Source organism: Coregonus lavaretus (genome assembly GCF_964263955.1).
Source record: "Coregonus lavaretus genome assembly, chromosome: 5".
NCBI classification, from domain to species: domain Eukaryota; kingdom Metazoa; phylum Chordata; class Actinopteri; order Salmoniformes; family Salmonidae; genus Coregonus; species Coregonus lavaretus.
The window spans coordinates 20,385,432-20,412,543 of NC_139992.1; the positions used below are offsets into that span (position 1 = coordinate 20,385,432).

The window sequence follows — 27,112 nt, forward strand, 5'->3', positions numbered from 1 at the left end:
TGTGAAATATTGTCACTTACATGTGACGAAGGACTGTGAGATGGAAATGACTTCAATAGGATGTTTACATCAGACAGGAAGAGTGTATCCCAATCAATGATACAATTGTACTGATTGTCCCCCTCAATCCCCAGCTTCCTGGTGGGGTTTCGATGGTGAGTGAGGCCCATCTCAATCTGAGTGAGGAGCTCAGACAGAGAGAGGACCAGGATGAGGGGCACTGAGCTGGGTCCAGCCCTGGTTCCAGATCAACTTCAGCGTCCACCACGCCCAGAGGTCAGTTTAGTGTCACACTGACTTCACTGATGGGGACTATTCCTACAGGGAATGGGCGTGTGCACAAGTTGAACATGATTCTCATTATGTCATGGTATTACTCCCCTCCACTCTCTGTACAGTTCTCTTTATTTCAATGTGTATCAATTTAGAATAACAGTCTGTTTATCAATTTTCCTCTTAATTCTGTCTCCTACCCAGGCGCAGTGAGGTTGCTGCCTCCCAGCACCTCCCCTGTGCAGCCATATATTACCATTGAAAGGAACACACACACACAAACACTCTGCACACAGTCAAACACACTGCTGGGCTTGCACTGACAGAGGCCTGCTTGTCTGCTACGAGATAAGGTGTGAATTATGTTGTTGAAGATCCAAGTTTAACTGCTTGATTGCAGCCTTTCTACTCCACCTGGTGGATTCAGTTCTGAAACACCACCATACACCATACATAATCCCTACAGTATGATCTACTGCTTTTCCAAAAGGATTTACAGTGCACATTAGATTAATATTAGTCCACCTAGACAATCACATTGTTCTCATGCCCCAAGAAGCTGCACTACTGTGAATACCCTAAGCAGGTACTTCTGTGACTATTGCCATGATGGCGCTGAGTCTGTGATCCCGGGCCGGGTGCAGAACCAGTGGGACATTGGTAGGTACCTGGTCAGTGACTTCTCCAAGCAGCTGCTAGACTCTGTGTGGCACCAGCCTCTCTTCGACCTGACCTGTGTTGGCAAGACCCTCTACAGCAGGATGCGAGAGTTGGAGAGGTTCAGGCTGAGTAGACTACTGTAAGAGCTGAGGTACTGTATACAAGATTTCAGCTGGTCTGGGGTCAGTTCTGATGATTGTGCTTGAGTGCTGTGTCGACTGAGAATAGAAACTGGGCAGATCTGTGGTCAGTGGTTTAGGTTCAAGCTAACAGCTGCAGGTTTATTGACCATGAGAGATATGGTCTGGGATCAGTTTTACAGCAGCAGTGAATCCTCTTTTCCAGCAGTGTCTGGGGGTTCATGTCTGTATGAAGAGGAAACTCAGGAGAAGGATCTCAGAGTCACTGGGAGAATGTGGATGAGTCTGTGTCTTTGATTAGTTCTCCTAATCTTCAGTGGCACCATGCAGGGAATGTTGCAGAGGGTCGAGACCTCACACACATACTGATTTCATCAACACTCTCTACTCCCCTCCCAAGGATCTGCATGAGCGACTGCTAGGTATTAAGAGGCTGCTGACAGCATGCAGATTATCTGAGGGGTAAAGACATCCACTTAATGCTCATCTCTTCTCCTCGCTCTCACACACTCTCTTTTCTCATGCCAACATCTTCATCACACAAGGCACTTTTCGTCTTATTTTGGGCTAAACTGCATCAATCTGTTGGCTGTTGGTTGCAGACGGCAACCTTCCAGTATTAATTGTTTAAGCCATAACTCGCTGTACAGATGAAAGTTAAGAAAAATGTGTTATGATCTAACCTGGGGATTGTTTTAGGTTTATTCTAAATAGCCAAAAGTCTTGTTCCTTGACAAAGTTATTTATTTCACCCCCTCTCTCTCTCATGCTTAGGGTCCTGAGGGAGTTTGAGCAGCTTCCTGATCACCTGACACAGGAGCCACAACTGATCTCCATGCATGGTGCCGCTGACCAGCTGACCAGGGCCGTTCTCCGGGTGGCCATCGCCCACGTGGAGAGCTGTCAGGTAAAACTGCCAGTTGCCCAATGACATGAGAGCAGAGCAACAGACACATGCCTATTCTATTCTGTTCTATTCTTTTTTATTGACCCATGACCTCAGTAGTTATGCAGTTGTCAATGTTAGAGACTATGATCTGCTGTGTTTAACCCCAGGTCTGCCTGGACAGAGGCTTCATCTGTGAGTTCTGCAAGCAGAAGGATGTGCTCTTTCCTTTCCAGAGCGAGACGGGCACACGCTGCAAAGGTAATAGTTAATCTCATCAGACAAAGACAGTCCAGTCTTTACCTTGACTTTGTAGAATCCACATTTTGGTAATGATGCATATCTCTCCTTCTAGAGTGCAAGGCCTGTTCCCAAAAGACTGCTTCAGAGATGAGGAGTCCCATAAATGTGTATGGATCCAATCTAGAAAAAAGTTGATGGACACATTCTGTCTCTAGAATACATGTTGGAAGTGTGGGAAAACATCCTACCATTGTTACACATTTTTATCTCTTGAATCGTAATCTGGACACAGAGTATTCCAAATAATAAAATGCTCTGCATTAAAATGTAACAGTACAATTTACATTTTAATTCACTAAGCATGTCAAATGAAAGAAGCAGGTACTGAGTCAGGTACGGACTCTCCCCATCCTACCAAAAGTAATCATGGTTGGAAGAGAAAATGCTGCATAGATCTAATACCAGAACAGGTTGTTTAAATCAAACTGGGATTGTTTTAATCTGTATTCAGGTTTCTTTGCATTTTAGAATTGCAGTGCTGTATCTGCTGCTCGGTATCACCCAAAACATTGGAACACAGCGACATCTATTGGACATTTGAGTGAATCACCTCACATTCTAATTCCACATAAACAATAAGTAGTCTACTACTACTTATTATTGGCAAAGGCCGTAAAACAATATCACCCACTTTGATGTCAGAGTGATAACATTTCTACCTCTGATCACTCATTATGCTGAAACCCACATCTGTAACATTTGTATTGGTTGAAATAGCCTAAGCAATATGCTGAATAACGCAAGTTAATTTCATCCACTTTACATTTTATATTGTCTTGTAACTATCGCAAGTCACAATAAGACATGTATATTGAAATTCTCACCTACTAGCCTATATCGAAAGATGAAAAGTCCAAAACCAAATTGTCAGAAGTGGGATTCGAACCCACGCCTCCATTCGGAGACCAGAATACTCCTTTCCAGGAAGGATTTTCACCTTGAGTCTGGCGCCTTAGACCGCTCGGCCATCCTGACAACACTGAGCAGCTTCCACAAAAAATAGACTTTCTTCATATGATCAGGTACTATAGTTTTCATTTAATTGATAACAAAAAACCGTGAATCTTAAGATATCGCTAGTTACCCATTTCCATTTTGTTAGCAAATCTAGCTAGTTCGCATTTTGTTAGGAAATAGCTATCTAGCTGTCGTTACTGGTGATATTGCAAACATCTCACAACTAGCGTTAACAATTCTCATTGGAAATCAGGAAATAATACAGATTATAACTTTACTTGTGAAATGTAGGATTTATGGCTATGCATTGTCAGTGGTTGAACTTAATTTAAAATCAACATTATACAAGACATGGCACTTTACCGGCGTTGCTTTGCTCTGAAGGGTTGTGATACATTTTCGTTGTTGCTTGTTTCTACTAATTTCATCTCCTTAAAAAAGTTTGTCAGAAGTGGGATTTGAACCCACGCCTCCATTCGGAGACCAGAAACCCCATTACTATGGAAGGTAGAACCTTGAGTCTGGCGCCTTAGACCACTCGGCCATCCTGACAACTGGAAAGACTGAGAGTGACACTGATTATAAAGATACGCGTACCAGTACCCATTTTATGAGCTAGTTTGTGATTTTAGCTGTTCGGGTAGTTCGGTTCGCTACCGAGTTTACTGTAAACTAAACACTTACCAATATGAACACGTGTCATTTTTAGCAGTAGTTTAGCAAGCTACAAAGAGAGGCTTGTGTTGCACCACGTGATCGTGTGTTTGCCCCCACCCATTGGACGACGAGTCATTCATGCTTATGACATGTAAAAAGAGGCGTGTCTTGTCTAGTGCCTTTATGAAATGTTACACTATCTTAACTCCACATAAATCAAACGTAGGTAATATCTATCTACCTAAAGATGTCATTTTACAGAAATGCCGTTTGGCTGGTTAAAGGACTTCAAGAATACACAAAGTGAGTGTAGTTATTTGGTAGAAGGTCTATTGCGCACAAATCGAAGGTTGGAATTGTAGAGGTTCTGACTGACACTCATTCCTTCACAGAGACTAATTTACAGACAGGGATGGGCAAAATTACAATTACAAAAATACCACAAAGATCATGTATCAAAATGAACAAAAAAATACATGTATTTCTTAATATAGTTAATGAAAATACATATATTTTGTATTTTAAAATACGTTTGGAAGTGGCCGGCCGAACAGCAACACTGTTCTCAGTAATGGTTACAGAAACGTTTTACTTGCTATGTGATATATTGCTGTTTATCTACCTTAGTTGAATGCACTGACTATAAGTCACTCTGGATAAGTGTCTGGTAAATAACCAAAATGTATATGTGAAAATGTACATACTAAAATGAACTGCAAAGCACACTGGGTATGATTATTGGCCTTGTTTCGAGGCAGAGCTCATTGGAATAATACACAGCATGCTTTGCAATTGTTCATTTTTACATATTCATATGTAATTCATTTAGCAGATGCTCTTATCGCACCATAGTGCCATCAGACTTCTGATACCAATGTACAGAGAAAGCGGCCCACAAAATTTTGAACCGCTATAAAAAATGCTATAGAACAGTATTTTGTATTTTGAAAATACAAATTACAGGTCTCGAAAGTATCTTGTTACAAAATACATTGTAGTGTAGTTCAGCCCAGTGTAATACAAATGACAAATTACTCAGAAGTAATTGAAATAAATATTTCAAATACAGTTGAAGTCGGAAGTTTACATACACTTAGGTTGGAGTCATTAAAACTTGTTTTTCAACCACTCAACAAATGTCTTGTTAACAAACTATAGTTTTGGCAAGTCGGTTAGGACATCTACTTTGTGCATGACAAAAATTTGTTATCCAATAATTGCTTACAGACACATTATTTCACTTATTATTCACTGTATCACAATTCCAGTGGGTCAGAGGTTTACATACACTAAGTTGACTGTGCCTTTAAACAGCTTGGAAAGTTCCAGAAAATGATGTCATGGCTTTAGAAGCTTCTGATAGGCTAATTGACATCATTTGAGTCAATTGGAGGTGTACCTGTGGATGTATTTCAAGGCCTACCTTCAAACTCAGTGCCTCTTTGCTTAACATCATGGGAAAATCAAAAGAAATCAGCCAAGACCGATTTTTTTTATACCTCCACAAGTATGGTTCATCCTTGGGAGCAATTTCCAAACGCCTGAAGGTACCACGTTCATCTGTACAAACAACAGTACGCAAGTATAAACACCACCTGAAAGGCCGCTCAGCAAGGAAGAAGCCACTGCTCCAAAGCCGCCATAAAAAAGCCAGACTACGGTTTGCAGCTGCACATGGGGACAAAGATCATACTTTTTGGAGAAATGTCCTCTGGTCTGATGAAACAAAAATATAACTGTTTGGCCATAATGACCATCGTTATGTTTGGAGGAAAAAGGGGAACGCTTGCAAGTCGAGGAACACCATCCCAACCGTGAAGCACGGGGGTGGCAGCATCATGCTGTGGGGGTGCTTTGCTGCAGGAGGGACTGGTGCACTTCACAAAATAGATGGCATCATGAGGAAGGAAAATTATGTGGATATATTGAAGCAACATCTCAAGACATCAGTCAGGAAGTTAAAGCTTGGTTTAATGGGTCTTCCAAATGGACAATGACCCCAAGCATACTTCCAAAGTTGTGGCAAAATGGCTTAAGGACAACAAAGTCAAGGTATTGGAGTGGCCATCACAAAGCCCTGACCTCAATCATATAGAAAATGTGTGGGCAGAACTGAAAAAGCGTGTGCGAGCAAGGAGGCCAACAAACCTGACTCAGTTACACCAGCTCTGTCAGAAGGAATGGGCCAAAATTCACCCAACTTATTGTGGGAAGCTTGTGGAAGGCTACCTGAAACGTTTGAGCCAAGTTAAACAATTTAAAGGCAATGCTACCAAATACTAATTGAGTGTATGTAAACTTCTGACCCACTGGGAATGTGATGAAATAAATAAAAGCTGAAAGAAATCACTCTCTACTATTATTCTGACATTTCACATTCTTAAAATAAAGTGGTGCTCCTAACTGACCTAAGACAGGGAATTTTTACTAGGATTAAATGTCAGGAATTGTGAAACACTGAGTTTAAATGTATTTGTCGAAGGAGGAGGTCGTCGGGTAAGCTTGGCGTCGGGTAAGCTTGGCTTTATACATAGCTTGGGCTTTGTCGAGTAAGGCTTAAACTATGTATTTAGATTGTAGTTAGGTATTGTAGGTAGTTATTGTGGGTTGTTGTATGTAATTATTGTAGGTTAGTATTGTATTCGGCTGTGCCGGGTGTAGCACGAAGCTAGCTAGCTAACCCACCACCCGGACTAGCTGGCGAGTAGCTATTAGCAACGGTATAGTTGTTTCACGCCTGAGAGTGCCTGTAATTACGCCAGCTGGCTGCCTACAATAATTACATACAATAATTGCCTACCATTCAGCTGTTTTCTAACCTCATTGTCTGAACCGTTAACGTTAGGTAGCAAGTGGCTACTGTGCTTGAAATTTAGCTAGCTTGTTGCTACCTGGATAGCTACTAGTAAACAATAGCTGGAACGACCAAGCGAACAGACGCGAACTGGCTGAATTCAGTGGCTAGCTTTGCACTTGGCTAGCTAACAGTAGCTGCTAGGGGTAAGTCATAACCTACATTAGTGTTTTTTTTTTTTTTTTACATATTGATAGCCCGAGTCGTTCAAGGAATTCGGGACATGGGTGACTAGTTAACGTTAGTTTGGCTCTCTCTGTGTGTTCGTGCCGTGAAAGGAGGGGTTCTTCTTTGTCTGAAAGCAATGGCTAGCTAGTTTGCTAACTATTCTAGCTAACTAACTGGCTGAATAAGTTGACGACGGACTCGCTCAAGCTGTCGGGACTAACCCACAACGTTAGACACGGACACGAACGATCTGCTTGCGTGTTGATACACTGGTGGTTTGTTGTGGCCGAGTATTGGCGCTAAACCGTGTTGTTTGAGTCCGGCATGCTAGCTGGCTGTGGCGTCTTATGACGAGGTGCCCGGACGATTTTCACGGAATAATACTGCACCTAGTTAGCTAGCTGAATAAACTAAGTTAGTCTTTTCCTAGAAACATTGAACCGCTGTAGTTTACAACCATTATAGTTTCTGAGGTGGAAGTTGGGAGAGTTATATTTGTGAGTTGTGGTGAGGGAGGCCCCGCTCTCTCCTTTCCCAGATGTTTGTTCATTTCATTCCGATCTCCTCTGCATTATTGTAGCCATCTGCTGCAGCCTGTCAACTATGCCTCTGCCTATCCCTGTTCTCTCCTCCGCACAGGCTACACAAACGCCTCACACCGCGTGGCTGCTGCCTCTCTAACCTGGTGGTCCCTGCACGCACCTCCCACGTGGAGTTCCAGGTCTCCAGGTCCTGACGGAAACATGGATTACCACTGAAAACACTGCTACTCCTGCTGCTCTCTCCTCCTCTGACCATGTGTTCTCGCATACCCCGAGAGCATCTGGTCAGCGGGGTGGTGGCACAGGAATCCTCATCTCTCCCAAGTGGACATTCTCAATTTTTCCCCTGACCCATCTGTCTATCTCCTCATTTGAATTCCATGCTGTCACAGTCACTAGCCCATTTAAGCTTAATATCCTTGTCATCTATCGCCCTCCAGGTTCCCTTAGAGAGTTCATCAATGAGCTTGACGCCTTGATAAGTTCCTTTCCTGAGGATGGCTCACCCCTCACAGTTCTGGGGGATTTCAACCTCCCTACGTCTACATTTGACTCATTTCTCTCTGCCTCCTTCTTTCCACTCCTCTCCTCTTTTGACCTCACCCTCTCACCGTCCCCCCCTACTCACAAGGCAGGCAATACGCTTGACCTCATCTTTACTAGATGCTGTTGTTCTACTAATCTCACTGCAACTCCCCTCCAAGTCTCCGACCACTACTTTGTATCCTTTTCTCTCTCCCTCTCCTCCAACACTACTCACTCTGCCCCTACACAGATGGTAATGCGCCGTCGCAACCTTCGCTCTCTCTCTCCCGCTACTCTCTCCTCTTCCATCCTATCATCTCTTCCCTCTGCTCAATCCTTCTCCCTCCAATCTCCTGATTCTGCCTCCTCAACCCTCCTCTCCTCCCTTTCTGCATCCTTTGACTCTCTATGTCCCCTATCCTCCCGGCCGGCTCGGTCCTCCCCTCCAGCTCCGTGGCTTGATGACTCATTGCGAGCTCACAGAACAGAGCTCCGGGCAGCTGAGCGGAAATGGAAGAAAACTAGACTCCCTGCAGACCTGGCATCTTTTCACTCCCTCCTCTCTACATTTTCTTCATCTGTTTCTGCTGCTAAGGCCACTTTCTACCACTCTAAATTCCAAGCATCTGCCTCTAACCCTAGGAAGCTCTTTGCCACATTCTCCTCCCTGCTGAATCCCCCCCCCCCCCCCCCCCCCCCCCTCCCTCTCTGTGGATGACTTCGTCAACCATTTTGAAAAGAAGGTTGACGACATCCGATCCTCGTTTGTTAAGTCAAATGACACTGCTGGTCCTGCTCACACTGCCCTACCCCATGCTTTGACTTCTTTCTCCCCTCTCTCTCCAGATAAAATCTTGCGACTTGTGACGGCAGGCCGCCCAACAACCTGCCCGCTTGACCCTATCCCCTCCTCTCTTCTCCAGACCATCTCCGGTGACCTTCTCCCTTACCTCACCTCGCTGATCAACTCATCCTTGACCGCTGGCTATGTCCCTTCCGTCTTCAAGAGAGCGAGAGTTGCACCCCTTCTCAAAAAACCAACACTCGATCCCTCTGATGTCAACAACTACAGACCAGTATCCCTTCTTTCTTTTCTCTCCAAAACTATTGAGCGTGCTGTCTTTAGCCAACTCTCTTGCTATCTCTCTCAGAATGACCTTCTTGATCCAAACCAGTCAGGTTTCAATACTGGTCATTCAACTGAGACTGCTCTTCTCTGTGTCACGGAGGCTCTCCGCACTGCTAAAGCTAACTCTCTCTCCTCTGCTCTTGTCCTTCTAGACCTGTCTGCTGCCTTTGATACTGTGAACCATCAGATCCTCCTCTCCACCCTCTCCGAGCTGGGCATCTCCGGCGCGGCTCACTCTTGGATTGCGTCCTACCTGACCGGTCGCTCCTACCAAGTGGCATGGCGAGAACCTGTCTCCGCAGCACGTGCTCTCACCACTGGTGTCCCCCAGGGCTCAGTTCTAGGCCCTCTCCTGTTCTCACTATACACCAAGTCACTTGGCTCTGTCATATCCTCACATGGCCTCTCCTATCATTGCTACGCTGACGACACACAACTAATCTTCTCCTTTCCCCCTTCTGATAACCAGGTGGCGAATCGCATCTCTGCATGTCTGGCAGACATATCAGTATGGATGACGGATCACCACCTCAAGCTGAACCTTGGCAAGACGGAGCTGCTCTTCCTCCCGGGGAAGGACTGCCTGTTCCATGATCTCGCCATCACGGTTGACAACTCTGTTGTGTCCTCCTCCCAGAGTGCGAAGAGCCTTGGCGTGACCCTGGACAACACCCTGTCGTTCTCCGCTAACATCAAGGCGGTGACCCGATCCTGTAGGTTCATGCTCTACAACATTCGGAGAGTACGACCCTGCCTTACACAGGAAGCGGCACAGGTCCTAATCCAGGCACTTGTCATCTCCCGTCTGGATTACTGCAACTCGCTGTTGGCTGGGCTCCCTGCCTGTGCCATTAAACCCCTACAACTCATCCAGAATGCCGCAGCCCGTCTGGTGTTCAACCTTCCCAAGTTCTCTCACGTCACCCCGCTCCTCCGCACACTCCACTGGCTTCCAGTTGAAGCTTGCATCTGCTACAAGACCATGGTGCTTGCCTACGGAGCTGTGAGGGGAACGGCACCTCCGTACCTTCAGGCTCTGATCAGTCCCTACACCCAAACGAGGGCATTGCGTTCATCCACCTCTGGCCTGCTGGCTCCCCTACCTCTGCGGAAGCATAGTTCCCGCTCAGCCCAGTCAAAACTGTTCGCTGCTCTGGCACCCCAATGGTGGAACAAGCTCCCTCACGACGCCAGGACAGCGGAGTCACTCACCACCTTCCGGAGACATTTGAAACCCCACCTCTTTAAGGAATACCTGGGATAGGATAAAGTAATCCTTCTACCCCCCCCTTACCCCAACCCCCAGCCCCCCCCCCCCCCAAAAAAAAAAATAACACATTGTAAAGTGGTTATCCCACTGGCTATAAGGTGAATGCACCTATTTGTAAGTCGCTCTGGATAAGAGCGTCTGCTAAATGACGTAAATGTAAATGTAAATGTGTATGTAAACTTCCGACTTCAACTGTACATGTAACAGAAATACTGCCTATCTGTGCTTACAGATTGATGTTAGCAAAGATACAGTGTATTTTATTAGCAGTCATGCAATTACTATGTCGACAACCTCGAACTGTATTATTTTTCTTCAACATGGTAGTGGTGGGTTTGTGCTCTTTGCTTTGCATAATCCGGCTATCTTCAGCTAGTTTCTTATCCAACAGCTAATCTATCTCTGTTCCATAATCACCACCAAGTGGGATGTGAACCTGAGTGGCAGATATTTTGTGATCACTGGGGCCAACAGCAGCATTGGAAAAGCTACTGCCCATGAAATAGCCAAAATAGGTACTGTATAGGCAACATTTAATGCCCTAGAGTTGGATAAGTGAATAGATGTTTTCCATCATAAATGTATGATACCATTTCACCATACAGGAAGTCTATACAGTCCACCTTTAGATTCCTTTGCAGTCAGAGTGAGTGATAGGCTAGATAATGATTAATTGTGGAGTTATGAGTGTGCCCTGGTCCTGATGGCAACAAACCTCAAAGTGAGGTCTCATAAAGGCCTAGACATAGACATACAGACTGACAGACCAACCTTGAGGGACAATATGGTGTTAGATTCCCCCTCAGGTGGAAGAGGTGCTTTGAGGTAAATATAGTTTACACAGTGTTTGATATTGGGTAGTGTGGTTTAACATTGGGTTCTTATGGGTTTTATTGCTCTGCAGGTGGGACGGTCCACCTGGTGTGTCGTAACAAGGGACGGGCAGAGGAGGCATAAGCGGACATTGTGGAACAGAGTAAAAACCAGGTGAGGAGGAGTAAATGACCTGTCAGTCATCGGTCTGCACACTAAACAAACACCATACACATCTATTCATGCCCAGTGACTGCCTGGTGAGGGATGAAGAGCCATTGAGTGGAGTGTGAACCTATAATGCTGTTCAATAGGGGTCCTTCAATGTGTGGCTTGTTAATGAAGTCATCCTGAGCTACATGCTTCACAGATTAGCTAATGTTTCCGTGATAAGGATCTATGCCCAGTTGGGTGGAAGTTGAGATATAGATCAGATAATCTTCAGAATGCCTTGTTCAGACTGATCTATGTGAACAAGGACCAATTCAAACAGAAACAGTCTGTTTTGATAGTTCCTGCAAGTCATATGTTTTTATGCCTCCGGTTTGTTAGCTAAATAACACTACTGTTTATATACTCAAGACCTGGCCAAGATTCTTCCATTTTTTCCAAGGCTATCACTCCCACAGAATTCCATGTATGACTTCTTTGTGATCAAGTTTTAATACTACAATTGATCTTTCCAACTGCCAGCAGAATAGTTCACTTATTTTGTGGTTCTTCTATGTTGTTTATCTTTTTATTTGACATTTTCTTTCTCTCTGCAGAATGTCCATGTTCATATTGTTGACATGTCCAGTGCAAGACAAGTCTGGGAACTTGCTGAAAGCTATCTGTTTGGTGGATGTATCGCTCCAAGTCTTACACATGTGTCAACCAGTTGAGGCTCCTCAGAGGAGGAAGGGGTGGACCATCCTACTCGGTGAATAAAATAAATAAATGATAATAGTGAAACATTAACAAGTTTTAGATAAAACTATACTAAATATATTCACGTCACCAAATAACTGATTAAAACACACTGTTGCAATGAAGGTCTACAGTAGCCTCAACAGCACTCTCTGGGGTAGCACCATGGTATAGCCGGAGGACAGCTATTTTCCGTCCTCCTCTGTGTACATTGACTTCAATACAAAACCTAGGAGGCTCATGGTTCTCACACCTTTCCATAGACTTACACAGTAATTATGACGACTTCCGGAGGACATCCTCCAACCTATCAGAGCTCTTGCAGCATGAACTGACATGTTGTCCACCTAATCAAAGGATCAGAGAATTAATCTAGTACTGAAAGCATAAGCTACAGCTAGCTAGCACTGCAGTGCATAACATTTGGTGAGTAGTTGACTCAAAGAGAGAGAAATAGAATAGTTGAACAGTTTTGAACAAATTAAGGAGACGCAGCAGAGGGAGAGCTATTTAGCTATATATCGTTGTATTTTTTTCACTTTCACTTACTTAGCTAGCTAATGCAGATAGCTAATTTAGCCTACTCAAACACCCGGCTCAAATAGAGAGGAATGCTATTTATGCTAGCTAGCTGGCTAAGGCTATCCAACACTGGAACTCTTCCAAGTCAAGGTAAGCTTTCGGTTTTATTATTTTATTGCCACTGGGGCCCGCCAGTGTAACTGCTAAACTGCTTGCTGTACACTGTACAGCGTGTACTCACACCGCAGGACGTCGCCGGACAGGAGGACGACCCCGAGGAAGAGGAGCGGGCCGGTCAGGGTGGAAGTCCCGAATTAGGTTGGGGTCCAGAACGCCCCCAGCTGGAACCCAGCTCCTCTCCTCAGGACCATACCCCTCCCAGTCCACCAGGTAACGGAGCCGTCCCCCATGGAACCTGGAGTCCAGCAGGTCCCTCACCACATACGCCGGACTCCCGTCAATGTCCAGGGGGCGTACGGCATCCACCAGAGGACCAGGAACCACCAGCCTGGGGAGAGACACATGAAAAGTGGGTGAGACATGGTAGTGAGGGGGAAGGAGCAGCCGGTATGATACCTCATTTATCCAGATACCTCCATTCCTCCAGAGCGAGGACCTTAAACGGACCCACAAACCGGGGGCTCAGTTTCAAGCAGGGCAGGCGGAGAGGGAGGTTTTTTGTTGGCAGCCAGACACGATCACCAGGCTGGAATACGGGCGCCTCACTGCGGTCGGCTTGGTCCTTCTGCCAACGAATGGCCCTCTGGAGATGGACATGGGTGGCGTCCCAGAGCTGTCCGGCCCTGCGGAACCACTCGTCGATAGCGGGCGCATCGGTCTGGCTGGGTGTTCAAGGGGCCAGGGCCGGCTGGTACCCCAGAACGCACTGGAAGGGAGTGAGCCCTGTGGAGGAGTGAACGAGGGAGTTCTGGGCATATTCTGCCCAGGGTAGAAACCTCGCCCACTCACCCTGCCAGTCCTGACAGTGGCAATGAAGAAACCTCCCCAGCTCCTGGTTCATGCGCTCCACCTGCCCATTTGACCGAGGCCTATACCCGGAAGTGAGGCTGGCCGTGGCCCCGATCTTCTCCAGGAAAGCCTTCCACACTCGGGAGGTGAATTGGGGGCCACGGTCCGAGATGACCTGGTGGGTACATACACGCGCCCTGGAGGGGCGTTGGCAGGCGCTGGGTCCTCCTGAGCCGCCAGGCGGATGTCTTCGTCCACATCCCAAACGACAGGTGCCACGATGAGAGACGGAGGCAGGATAGGACCCCCCCAGATCCTTCCTTTCTCCGGTATGGTGCATCCTGGAGAGTGTGTCAGCTTTCACATTCTGGGATCCTGGGTGGTAGGACAGAATAAACTGAAAGCGAGTAAGAAGTTGGGCCCACCTGACTTGACGAGAGTTCATCCGTTTCGCTGCCCTTATGTGCTCCAAATTCCGGTGGTCAGTGAGAATCCGGAATGGATGGACTGCACCCTCCAGCCAGTGTCTCCATTCCTCCAGAGCGAGGACCACTGCCAACAGCTCCCTGGCTCCAACTCCATAGTTCCTCTCTGCGGGGAACCTTGCCGCTGGGAGAGGACCCCACCCACGCCCTCCTCAGATGCGTCCACCTCCAGGATGAAAGGATGAGCTGGATCTGGGTGTTTTAGGAGGGGCGCTGTGGTGAACCACTCCTTCAGCCTCTTGAAGGCAGCGTCAGCCTCAGGGTTCCAGGCCAGCTTCTGAGGCCCCCCCTTAAGGAGAGAGGTGAGCGGGGCGGCTATGGAGCTGAAGTATCTGATGAAACGGCGGTAGAAATTTACGAAGCCCAGGAAGCTCTGTAGGCCCTTGATGGTGGTGGGGACTTTCACATGACCTGACGGTGTCCGTCTTCGCTCTTTCCATAAGCACCCCCTGAGGACTGATCCTGTATCCCAGGAAGGAGATGGCCTGTTGGTCGAATTCACATTTCTCCCCCTTCACCAGTAAATGTGACTCTTCGGGGGGTGTTGTCCCTCCAGCAGGTCAATGGCGCAGTCCCAGGGCCTGTGAGGAGGGAGACACAGCCTTGAAGGCAGAGAAGACATCGGAGAGATCTGCGTACACATGTGGAATGTTGGGCTGGAGGGCGGACTCCGGACTCTCCATTGACGTGGAACAACAAATCACCGGCAGGCAGGTCCTCCGGCATGAGGGGGACCAGGCTGTGATCCTCTTGGTGATCCAATTGATGGTGGGGTTGTGTAGTCTGAGCCAGGGCAATCCCAAGACAATCCGGTGAAGGGGTGACGTGATGATGTGGAAGGACAGCTCCTCCGGTAGTGTGGGAATGGTGATGGTGATGGTGATGGGGAGAGTGACGTGCGTAATGGTGCCTGATCCAAGTGGCAGGATCGGGACTGGAAGCTAAGCAGGATCGGGACTGGTTAGTACTTGGTTGGGAGACTGCTTGGGAATACCAGGTGCTGTAAGCCATCTTCGTGATTGGTGTATGATTCTGTGATGAATACTGAGGATACGAAGAGGCAGGACGCAGACGCAGGAATCAACAATGTAAAGGTTTATGTAACACTGAGCAAGAGAACAACAAAGAGTGAGTACAAGACACTAACAATCACACACAACACTGAACAGTCCAGGGCTCTATAGGGGTGGTGATGAGATGATGAGCTGCATATGCGCTTGAGGTGATTAGGGTGCATTGGGTTTCCATTCCAGTGTTGCCGAGGTGGTGCGCTCAGACCGGTGGCTCAGTAGACCGGCGAATCAGAGCACCGGAGGGGAGCAACGGGAGGAGACGTGACAACACCTACTCATTCAAGGGTTTATCTTTATTTTTTAAACTATTTTCTACATTGTAGAATAATAGTGAAGACATCAAAACTATGAAATAACACATATGGAATCATGTAGTAACCAAAAAAGTGTTAAACAAATGAAAATATATTTTAGATTTTAGATTCTTCAAAGTAGCCACCCTTTGCCTTGATGACAGCTTTGCACACTCTTGGCATTCTCTCAACCAGCTTCATGAGGAATGCTTTTCCAACAGTCTTGAAGGAGTTCCCACATATGCTGAGCACTTCTTGGCTGCTTTATCTTCACTCTGTGGTCCAATTCATCCCAAACCATCTCAATTGGGTTGAGGTCGGGTGATTGTGGAGGCCAGGTCATCTGATGCAGCACTCCATCACTCTCCTTCTTGGTCAAATAGCCCTTACACAGCCTGGAGTTGTGTTGGGTCATTGTCCTGTTGAAAAACAAATGATAGTCCCACTAAGCGCAAACCAGATGAGATGCCGTATCACTGCAGAATGCTGTGGTAGCCATGCTGGTTAAGTGTCGCTTGAATTTTAAATAAATCACTAACAGTGTCACCAGCAAAGCACCCCCACACCATCACACCACCTCCTCCATGTTTCACGGTGGGAACCACACATGCAGAGATCATCAATTCACCTACTCTGCGTCTCACAGAGACACGGTGGTTGGAACAAAAAATCTCAAATTTGGACTCATCAGACCAAAGGACAGATTACCACCGGTCTAATGTCCATTGCTCGTGTTTCTTGGCCCAAGCAAGTCTCTTCTTATTATTGGTGTCCTTTAGTAGTGGTTTCTTTGCAGCAATTCGACCATGAAGGCCTGATTCACGTAGTCTCCTCTGAACAGTTAATGTTGAGATGTGTCTGTTACTTGAACTCTGTGAAGCATGTAATTGGGCTGCAATCTGAGGTGCAGTTAACTCTAATGAATTTATCCTCTGCAGCAGAGGTAACTCTGGGTCTTCCTTTCCTGTGGCGGTCCTCATGAGAGCCAGTTTCATCATAGCGCTTGATGGTTTTTGCGACTGCACTTGAAGAAACTTTCAAAGGTCTTGAGATTTTCCAGATTGACTGAACTTCATGTTTTAAAGTAATGATGGACTGTCGTTTCTCTTTGCTTATTTTAGCTGTTCTTGTCATAATATGGACTTCGTCTTTTAATTAAGAAGGAAAGAAATTCCACAAAATAACTTTTAACAAGGCACACCTGTTTTATTGAAATGCATTCCAGGTGACTACCTCATGAAGCTGGTTGAGAGAATGCCAAGAGTGTGACTTTCTTTGGTTACTACATGATTCCATATGTGTTATTTCATAGTTTTGATGTCTAAACTATTATTCTACATTGTAGAAAATAGTCAAAATAAAGAAAAGCCTTTGAATGAGTAGGTGTGTCCAAACTTTTGACTGATACTGTATATATGTACAATAGCAAGGATGTGTGTTTTGTCTTATATTTGGTTGTTGGCTGCCAGTGGACGCCATGTTTGCATTGGAGAAGGAAACTTATTTAAGTAGCGATGAATTTAAGTTGAATATCTTGTGAAATGGAAGTTGTTTTCTGCTGGTGGTGCACAAACTTGGGCAACAAAAATATTGAATATATTTGTTGTCTTAAGGGGGAAGGTGTTACAGGCTTTGGTTTTTCCATTCATGTTTTGAGGTTGGACTTATAGCTCGTTAGCACCGAGTGGTGTCACCTCGTGTTACACCTGTGTTGGTTGCCATCTCATTAGTGGGAAGGTGTTTCACCTGTGCTGGGCCAGGTGCTATTTAACAGTGGCTGGCCCAGTGCTCCAGTGGTCTTGAGTGATGTAGAGGGTTAACTATGGTGTGAGATACCTGCCAAAAGGTTGAATGTACGTATCGTAAGAAAATCCATACGTAAATTGTTAGGATCGTAAGAAAAGCCATGCGTGAAATATGAAACGTAAACGTGAAATTTTATCTGTGAACATACAAACACCATGTTACGATTACAGACTAACATTTTAGGCTTGAACAAATCTTGTGTTGCTATTCTGACGTACAATAATACCTTTCAGAGTTTTGGCAGTTTCATCTCACCAACAAAAAAACTTACACCAAACGGCCTGTGAGGAGTGCTACGAGAACAAGCATAACACAGTATAAAAACCGGAAGTCAGGGAAACTGACGTTTTCAAGTTAAACGTCTCTATTACTCAGTTGAGTTTACTTCACATTTCGGTAGCTAACTTGCCAGCGCAAGTCTTGGTAGCACTAGCTGTATTATGCCTACAACAGTGAAGTTTCAGTCTGCTAGGTGTATATCTACAGCGTGGGCGTCCCCATGCATGCATGCACCTTATCAAAATATGACTAATTCAGTATTGCACCATCCCATTCTCTGGGCTCTGTCTGCAATCATAACCAGTAGTATCTACCAGGAATAATGAAACATAGAAGAAGAAGAAGAAGAAGAAGAAGAAGAAGAAGAAGAAGAAGAAGAATAGCTGTTTGGTGAATCAATGGATTATGTATGACCACTGGAGTCTTTGCCACTCAAATTCTTTATAGAATATTTTGATATTCATTTCATCACTCAAAATCTTGCCAAAGCATATTCTGCAGGGGGGGTTAATATGAATTTAAAATAATTTGACATGATTTATATAAATCGGGTCATGAACATATGGACTTTGAAATGAACAAGGGAGAGGTTAAACGTAGGCTAAGTCTGGCATAAGCTTATTGCCACACTTTACAATAACTCTGTTGCAGTGGTCTTAGGTAGTCTCCGTATAGGCTATTCCCTCCATCGCGACACTGCTGCCCAGTTGAAGAGCTTGTGATCTCCATACGCCTTCGGAAAAGCACCGCTCAGCCTCAGAAGATGCCCTTCTGGAGGCATGCATGCAGCCATAGGCCTACATTAGGGTATAATGACTATTTGCCTACTAGCCAAATAAATTGCAGAGCAGGCATGATGCCTGCAACTCGTTATTCCAACAAACTTGAAAATGTAATTCATCCTTCATTCAGTTTAGTCAGTATGTCATCCATTCAGTCATTTGTCTGAGTTGCAATAGGAATTAAATCAAAGAAAATAGAACAGTCTTATCCAGTTGTATATTGAAATCCATGTGTGTATTCAAAATTATCTAAATTCTCCACAGTTCTTTAGCCTATCACTTTAATAATTCAATGTTTAATTTAGGCCTATCCAAATAAAAAATAGGCCTTCAACTTGTAGGCATTGCAATTTAGGCTATCATTTTGGTTACTGGTGTCTTGTGGAATCATTTTAGAACTCTATTTGTGTTTTATAATTGTTTTTATTATAGGGCTCCCTTTAAAAAGAGACCCTAGCTCACAGGCCTCTAAATATAGCCTCTAAATAAATGTTAAACAAAATATTTGAAGAAGCACAGGCAGTGGCTGATAGGGAAAGCAGATCTGGCTATAGATAGTCTTGACCATTTGGGACCCCTCGACTATTTCGTTCAGGACAGGTTATAGCCAAGACTTAATCAATATTTTGTTTTGTCTCACTTATTCATATGGATATAGCCTCTGCGTGATGGGGTTGTGCAACGCAAATGGCTATAACAAGCCTACATACAGAGTGCAATTCACTAATTCAACAGTCAAAATGCCTACATTCCGTGCTCCCAAATACTGGAAAAAGTGTGATTCATTAGGTTGCATGATCACCACCGTAGCCCCACACGGCTATAAAAATGTATTATGCAATTATATGGCCATTAAATAACACACAACAGCATGTCATATTTAGATAGCGGAAAGGCCTATCCTAAATCATATTTACTTTATATTTTGCAGCTCAGGCGGTTATTCTAGACAAGGCTCTTCTGTGTCTATCATTCTCACACAAGTCATTTGCTGAAGGCCCAAGCCTATACTACGCCATCTGATGGTATAACATCGTTATTGAATGCAGTTCTTAAAAAAGCTAGACTGTTTTGGGGGAAATGAAACCGGAAACTGCAAAGGAACTCTAACGTCTGGGCTAGAGTTGCTTGATTGATTAGCTAACTTCGACTAGCTACGTTCAGTTCATGTCCTTTGCAGATGCCACATTACTGACAAAAGTTTGTACATATAAAACATATCTGTAACCGAGTAAAGGGCGACGTAAAGTAAGAATTGAACGTGTAAATGTTCATTCATAGTTGTAACATAGGGTTTGTATGTTTACAGATCTAATTTAACGTTTACGTTTCATTTTTCACACATGGCTTTTCTTTTACGATCCTAACATTTTGCATATGGATTTTCTTACAATCCTAACGATATGTACGTTCAACCTTTTGGCAGCAATCTCTCTCCATAGTTAACGCCTTTAGTTGGCACTCCCTATTTTGATTTCTAGACAAACAATCCTTTATCTGATTTCCCTGATTTCATTTTCCTCCACCTTTTTTGGTTTGTTTCCTGTCAAATCAAATCAAATCAAATTTTATTTGCCACATGCGCCGAATACAATAGGTGTAGACATTACCGTGAAATGCTTACTTACAGCCCTTAACCAACAATGCATTTATTTTTTAATAAAAAAGTAAAATAAAACAACAACAACAGAAAAGTGTTGAGAAAAAAAGAGCAGAAGTAAAATAAAATAACAGTAGGGATGCTGTATACAGGGGGGTACCGGTGCAGAGTCAATGTGCGGGGGCACCGGCTAATTGAGGTAATATGTACATGTGGGTAGAGTTAAAGTGACTATGCATAAATAATTAACAGAGTAGCAGCAGCGTAAAAAGATGGGGTGGGGGTGGGGGGGGGGCAGTACAAATAGTCAGGGTAGCCATGATTAGCTGTTCAGGAGTCTTATGGCTTGGGGGTAGAAGCTGTTAAGAAGCCTTTTGGACCTAGACTTGGCGCTCCGGTACCGCTTGCCGTGCGGTAGCAGAGAGAACAGTGAATGACTAGGGTGGCTGGAGTCTTTGACAATTTTGAGGGCCTTCCTCTGACACCGCCTGGTATAGAGGTCCTGGATGGCAGGAAGCTTGGCCCCAGTGATGTACTGGGCCGTTCGCACTACCCTCTGTAGTGCCTTGCGGTCGGAGGCAGAGCAGTTGCCATACCAGGCGGTGATGCAACCAGTCAGGATGCTCTCGATGGTGCAGCCGTATAACTTTTTGAGGATCTGAGGACCCATGCCAAATCTTTTCAGTCTCTTCACGACTGTCTTGGTGTGTTTGGACCATGACTTTAAGTCTTTAAGTTTAGTGTGGGTTTTTCTTTTGTTTGCCTCTTAGTGGGCAAATGTAGTGGGTGCTTATGGTGGGTGTCTTTCAGGTCCCAGTTGTTGTTGCTATGCAACTTTCAGTGGACACCCCCATGAGTGTCTTTTTAGAACCCCTCCTAAAACCCCACCTGTTTCATTTTGGTTGTTGTCAGTGACTCTTTGTTAGTTCCTCCTTCTGTTGAGCGACATTTTTTGTTTTCCTGGGGAACGTAACTGAGCATTTCTCCTTTGCCAAGATAATCCTTCCACCTGACAGGTGTGGCATATCAAGAAGCTGATTAAACAGCATGATCATTACACAGGTGCCCCTTGTGCTGGGGACAATAAAAGGCCACTAAAATGTGCAGTTTTGTCACACAACACAATGCCACAAATGTTTCAAGTTTTGAGGGAGTGTGCAATTGGCATGCTTACTGCAGGAATGTCCACCAGAGCTGTTGCCAGAGAATTTAATGTTCATTTTCTACCATATGCCACCGCCGTTTTAAAGAATTTGGCCTCATAACCGCAGACCGCGTGTATGACGTCTTGTGGGTGATTGTACTGCTGATGTCAACGTTGTGTCCCATGCTGGCGGTGGGGTTATGGTATGGGCAGGCATAAGCAATGGACAATGAACACAATTGCATTTTATTGATGGCAATTTGAATGCACAGAAATACCGTGACGAGATCCTGAGGTCGATTTTTTTATAAGGTACAGTTGAAGTCGGACGTTTACATACACCTTAGCCAAATACATTTAAACTCAGTTTTTCACAATTCCTGACATTTAATCCTAGTAAAAATTCCCTGCCTTAGGTCAGTTAGGATCACCACTTTATTTTAAGAATGTGAAATGTCAGAATAATAGTAGAGAGAATGATTTATTTCAGCTTTTATTTCTTTCATCACATTTCCAGTGGGTCAGAAGTTTACATGCACTCAATTAGTATTTGGTAGCATTGCCTTTAAATTGTTTAACTTGGGTCAAACGTTTCGGGTAGCCTTCCACAAGCTTCCCACAATAAGTTGGGTGAATTTTGGCCCATTCCTCCTGACAGAGCTAGTGTAACTGAGTCAGGTTTGTAGGGCTCCTTGCTCGCACACGCTTTTTCAGTTCTGCCCACAAATGACTGATGTATTATATTTATTAATCATTTATTTTATTATTATTTTTGCTGACGCTCTTATCCAGAGCGACTTACATGAGCAATTAGGGTTAAATGCCTTGCTCAAGGGCACATCGACAGATTTTTCACCTAGTCGGCTCGGCAATTAGAACCAGCGACCTTTCGGTTACTGGCACAATGCTCTTAACCACTAAGCTACCTGCCGCCCTATGTCTTGAGATGTTTCTTCAATATATCCACATAATTTTCCTTCCTCATGATACCATCTATTTTGTGAAGTGCACCAGTCCCTCCTGCAGCAAAGCACCCCGGCAGCATGATGCTGCCACCCCCGTGCTTCACGGTTGGGATGGTGTTCTTCGGCTTGCAAGCAGCCCCCTTTTTCCTCCAAACATAACGATGGTCATTATGGCCAAACAGTTATATTTTTGTTTCATCAGACCAGAGGACATTTCTCCAAAATGTACGACCTTTGTCCCCATGTGCAGTTGCAAACCATAGTCTGACTTTTTTATGGCGGTTTTGGAGCAGTGGCTTCTTCCTTGCTGAGCGGCCTTTCAGGTTATGTCGATATAGGACTCTTTTTACTGTGGATATAGATACTTTTGTACCTGTTTCCTCCAGCATCTTCACAAGGTCCTTTGCTGTTGTTCTGGGATTGATTTGCACTTTTCGCACCAAAGTACGTTCATCTCTAGGAGACAGAACGAGTCTCCTTCCTGAGCGGTATGATGGCTGTGTGGTCCCATGGTGTTTATACTTGCATACTATTGTTTGTACAGATGAACGTGGAACCTTTAGGCGTTTGTAGATTGCTCCCAAGGATGATTTCTGAGGTCTTGCCTGATTTCTTTTGATTTTCCCATGATGTCAAGCAAAGAGGCACTGAGTTTGAAGGTAGGCCTTGAAATACATCCACAAGTACACCTCCAATTGACTGAAATTATGTCAATTAGCCTATCAGAAGCTTCTAAATCCATGACATCATTTTCTGGAATTTTCCAAGCTGTTTAAAGGCACAGTCAACTTAGTGTATGTAAACATCTGACCCACTGGAATTGTGATACAGTGAAATAATCTGTCTGTAAACAATTGTTGGAAAAATTACTTGTCATGCACAAAGTAGATGTCCAAACCGACTTGCCAAAACTATAGTTTGTATGGGTGGTCCTCTGTAGCTCAGCTGGTAGAGCACGGCACTTGTAACGCCAGGGTAGTGGGTTCGATCCCCGGGACCACCCGTACACAAAATAAATTATGCACGCATGACTGTAAGTCGCTTTGGATAAAAGCGTCTGCTAAATGGCATATTATTATATTATATTTAACAAGACATTTGTGGAGTGGTTGGAAAAACTAGTTTTATTGACTCCAAGCGAAGTGTATGTAAACTTCCGACTTCAACTGTATCTGTGACTAACAGATGTATATCTATATTCCCAGTCATGTGAAATCCATAGACTAGAGCCTAATGAATTCATTTCAATTGACTGATTTCCTCAGTAAAATCTTTGAAATTGTTTCATGTTGCGTTTATATTTTTGTTCAGTATAGATGAATAATTCAATTTGATTCAATATGAGTCAATTCAAATTGGATATGATTCAATATGAGTGATTGGATTGAATATGAGTCTATTCAATATGATTTCTCTCCCCAGATCAACAATGCAGGCTGTATGGTGAACCAGAGAGAGCTGACAGAGGAAGGTTTGGAGAAGAACTTTGCTACTAACATGCTCGGTCAGTAGTCACGTCTCACTGGAAACAATGTACAACACTTGCTAGTATAGGTTGATGTTTACTGACAATGTTCTTCCTTATCATTACTCTTCACTTGGTTAGGTACATTCATCCTAACCACAGCGTTGATACCAGCCCTGAAACAGGCACAAGACCCACGAGTGATGAGTAATGTCATGCCTTATACAAATGACATTTGCCCAATACTGAACATAGTCAATTTTTTTTACATTTTAGTCATTTTAGCAGACGCTCTTATCCAGAGCGACTTACAGTTAGAAAGTGCATACATTTTTCATACTGGCCCCCCGTGGGAATCGAACCTACCAACTGAGCTAATGAAAAGCCTTAGAAATTAGAAAAGTTGTTCTTGTATGGCCTTTCCCCCATTAGTTCTGTGTTATTGTGCTTGATTAACACCTAATTCACCAGCAGAGGAACTAGTGTGTCTGAACAAATGCATCCAAGGAATCTATTACATATTACAAAAAAAACAAGAAAAGGACATGTCCCATCTGTCTATAACAGTCTAACAGCACAGATTGTCATCATGACAATCACCCCTCTCCTCCAGATCAGTGTCATCAGGAGGCATGCTGGTCCAGAAGATGAGCGTGGACGACCTGCAGTCTGAGAAGGGGACGTTCGATGGCACTATGGCCTACCCCCAGAACAAAGTAAGGATATGGCACATCTACTACCCACTCATCACCCTGAGTGAATGCATTATCTAGCCCATGACTGTGCTGAGATAGGGTAAAACATTTTGTCTCAAAGTTAACCCTTTGGACCCCAAAATAATTAAGTAAAATATTCTGTTACAGTTCTGTTATATTCTCTGTGAAAGTTATTTTCTGTGTGTTGTGGTGACAGAGACAACAGGTGATACTGACAGAGATGGGGCGGCAGGTAGCTTAGTGGTTAAGAGCGTTGTGCCAGTAACCGAAAGGTCGCTGGTTCTAATCCCCGAGCCGACTAGGTGAAAAACCTGTCGATGTGCCCTTGAGCAAGGCACTTAACCCTAATTGCTCCTGTAAGTCGCTCTGGATAAGAGCGTCTGCTAAATGACCAATTTATTTTTTTTATTTTATTTTATGGGCATCTCAGCATAAAGAGATCCACTTCTCCTCAATGCACCCTGGCTGGGCTGACACTCCAGGTACTACCACTGATCTAGAGTCAGAAATGCAGACAGAAATCTACCAGTACAATCAGTATAATCATCCATGCATTTCTTGATCGATTCTGTTAAGGAAAACGCCCTACATCTTTGTTGACTATGTGTTCCATGTAGCTGTGCAGTTGTCCATGCCTGACTTCCATGCTAAGATGAAGAACAAGCTGCGTACGGTGGCTATGGGGGCCGACACGGTGGTGTGGCTGGCTGTCTCAGCTGTGGCCTCCAAGCAGCCCGGTGGACTCTTCTTCCAGGGTGAGACACAGGGGCCTTTTCTTAATTAGATTTGCTCAACTCCTGTGTCCTCTCTCCTTCGTCCTCTCTGGCCTTCTTTTGAAAAAGGTTAAAGGTAATTGAGGAGAGGCGGCGAGGAGAGGGAAAGTGAATGAAAATGTGCTCATATGAAGTTAGACTCTCCTTCTACAATCACGCGTCATCAGGCAAATTACGTTTACAGGGTGGAATCCCAAAAGAAATGTAAAGTGATAAACAAATGTAGCTAATTGTGCAAGACATGTATTAGATAAAAGGATAAGAAGCATATCGTTTTTAAATGTTTCCTCCTTTGAGAAAACAATAGATGATTCAAAGGGGGTGTGGCAGATTTCAAAACTCTTCTGCGAAGGACTCAGTTAGAATACACTTATGCTTCCTCACCAAATTGAGGCAATCGAGGAGGGGAGGACAGTCTTCCATTTGCCTACTAATGAATTGACACACTCCTCGACCACTTATCGGTTTCCGGGTCACGGAGGACAGACTTTTGCCCAAACGAGAGAACCCCAGGGATGGAGAGGGTAGGGAGTGGAACAGGAAGGGTTTTTTCTTCTTCTTGGAAATGCCTCCTTGATAGACACATCCTGACTCTGTTCAAATACCTTCCTGAAATCTCTTACATCTGATCCCCTTTTTTCTTTCCCATAATGCCCCAGACCGGAAGGCGGTGCCCACACACCTGCCTCTGGCTTCATCCAGGTCTTCTCCGGCCGATGAGAAGTTGCAGACGACACTGGAGCAGCTGGCACACAAGTTCAAACCTTTCCTACAGGGGTCAAAAGGTTAAGCACAGACCCTCCAGCCCATGTGTCTGTTTACAAACACACCTCATTATGGATATGCACTGTATAAAGTGGACATAGCAGTAATATTTAAAAAATATATTTCTATTTAAGTTGTAAATCAGTGGAGGCTGGTGGGAGGAGCTATAGAAGGACGGGCTCATTGTAATGGCTGGAATGGAATAAATGGAACAGTATCAAACATGCAAACTACGATTAATTCCATTAATTCCATTCCAGCCATTACACAGAGCTCGTCCTCCTATAGCTCCTCCCACCAGCCGCCACTGCTGTAAATACAAACAGATTGCTATTGCTAAGATCAAAGTGTAGCCACACGGAACATTCCAAAGGGTAATGTTTGGGGTCATCTGATGCTCCATTAATTTTAACAATATACTACTTCCTTCTCAAATGATGCTATAAAGGATTTTCCGTTAGCCTGTATGTTGCATACTACATACATTTCAGTAACAATACAGTACATACTGGCACTCAGACCACAGCATAATATCAGTGGTGTAGCACAGTTTCGCAAGGTCCAAGCATGCCAGTCTATCCAGATGCCAATATATTTGTAAGCATGGACATGATCAATATGGACACCATCCAAAGTACACATGCTTAAATCAGACTTATTTCTATGCGCTCTAGAGAACAACATATACTTAAATTAGTACTGAATGCAGGTAAAACTAAGGTCAATAAAGTTATGTAATACAATGAAGGCAGACTGTAGTTCAGATAGAGCCTGGTCAACCGTGGGGGCAATAGCATAAACAACAGTATCATCGGCATACAAGTGCAGGTTACAATTTAATTAACAGACAAGTCGATATTGTTCATGTAAAGAGTACAGGACCCCTGCGAGACACCTTTCGTAATATCCAGGAAACCTGATTTAACACCATCAGTAGATATATGTTGAGTTCTATCTGTCAAGTAATTTTTAAACCAGTTACATGCAGGCCAATTGAGGAAAGCCTCTGAATTAGCAGTGAGTGATCAACAGTATCGAAAGCCTTTGACAGGTCAATGAAGAGGGCAGCACAATGTTGCCTTTTATCCACATCATTTATAACTAGGGATGCATAACTATAACTAGGGATGCATAACTATAACTAGGGAAGCATAACTATAACTAGGGAAGCATGTCTGGTGCAATAACAAAGGCACCTCATCAAACTAAACTTCAAGTAGATCATTTAGGCACTGATCAATCTTTCAATGTTAAAAATAGGTATTAGTAAAAAGAAAACAGCAGAAGCGTCTTCAAAAAGCTTTACTTAATTTTCTTTGTATTGTAGCCTAAACTAACAAAATAAAACAAATAAAACCTTAATTGAGTGCTTAATCTAAAGTAAGTCCG

General features: G+C 44.2%; 1 protein-coding gene and 1 pseudogene across 2 annotated transcripts; both read left to right on the forward strand.

Annotated features, from left to right (window-relative positions):
- Positions 1-210: 210 nt before the first annotated feature.
- LOC311128835 (protein associated with UVRAG as autophagy enhancer-like) lies at positions 211-2,231 on the forward strand (the record flags this gene model as incomplete). The annotated part of the gene is given in 6 exon segments (XM_084161060.1): positions 211-276; positions 830-850; positions 852-1,058; positions 1,474-1,535; positions 1,848-1,980; positions 2,130-2,231. Coding segments are annotated over 6 exon segments (591 nt in total).
- Positions 2,232-4,123: 1,892 nt separating this feature from the next.
- Positions 4,124-25,748, forward strand: LOC311128836 (dehydrogenase/reductase SDR family member 12-like; annotated as a pseudogene). The gene is made up of 12 exons: positions 4,124-4,179; positions 10,597-10,606; positions 10,789-10,879; positions 11,269-11,351; positions 11,945-12,046; positions 23,427-23,508; positions 23,611-23,676; positions 24,088-24,185; positions 24,382-24,417; positions 24,616-24,667; positions 24,803-24,940; positions 25,618-25,748. The product of its transcript is annotated as a dehydrogenase/reductase SDR family member 12-like (transcript).
- The last annotated feature ends 1,364 nt before the right edge of the window (positions 25,749-27,112 follow it).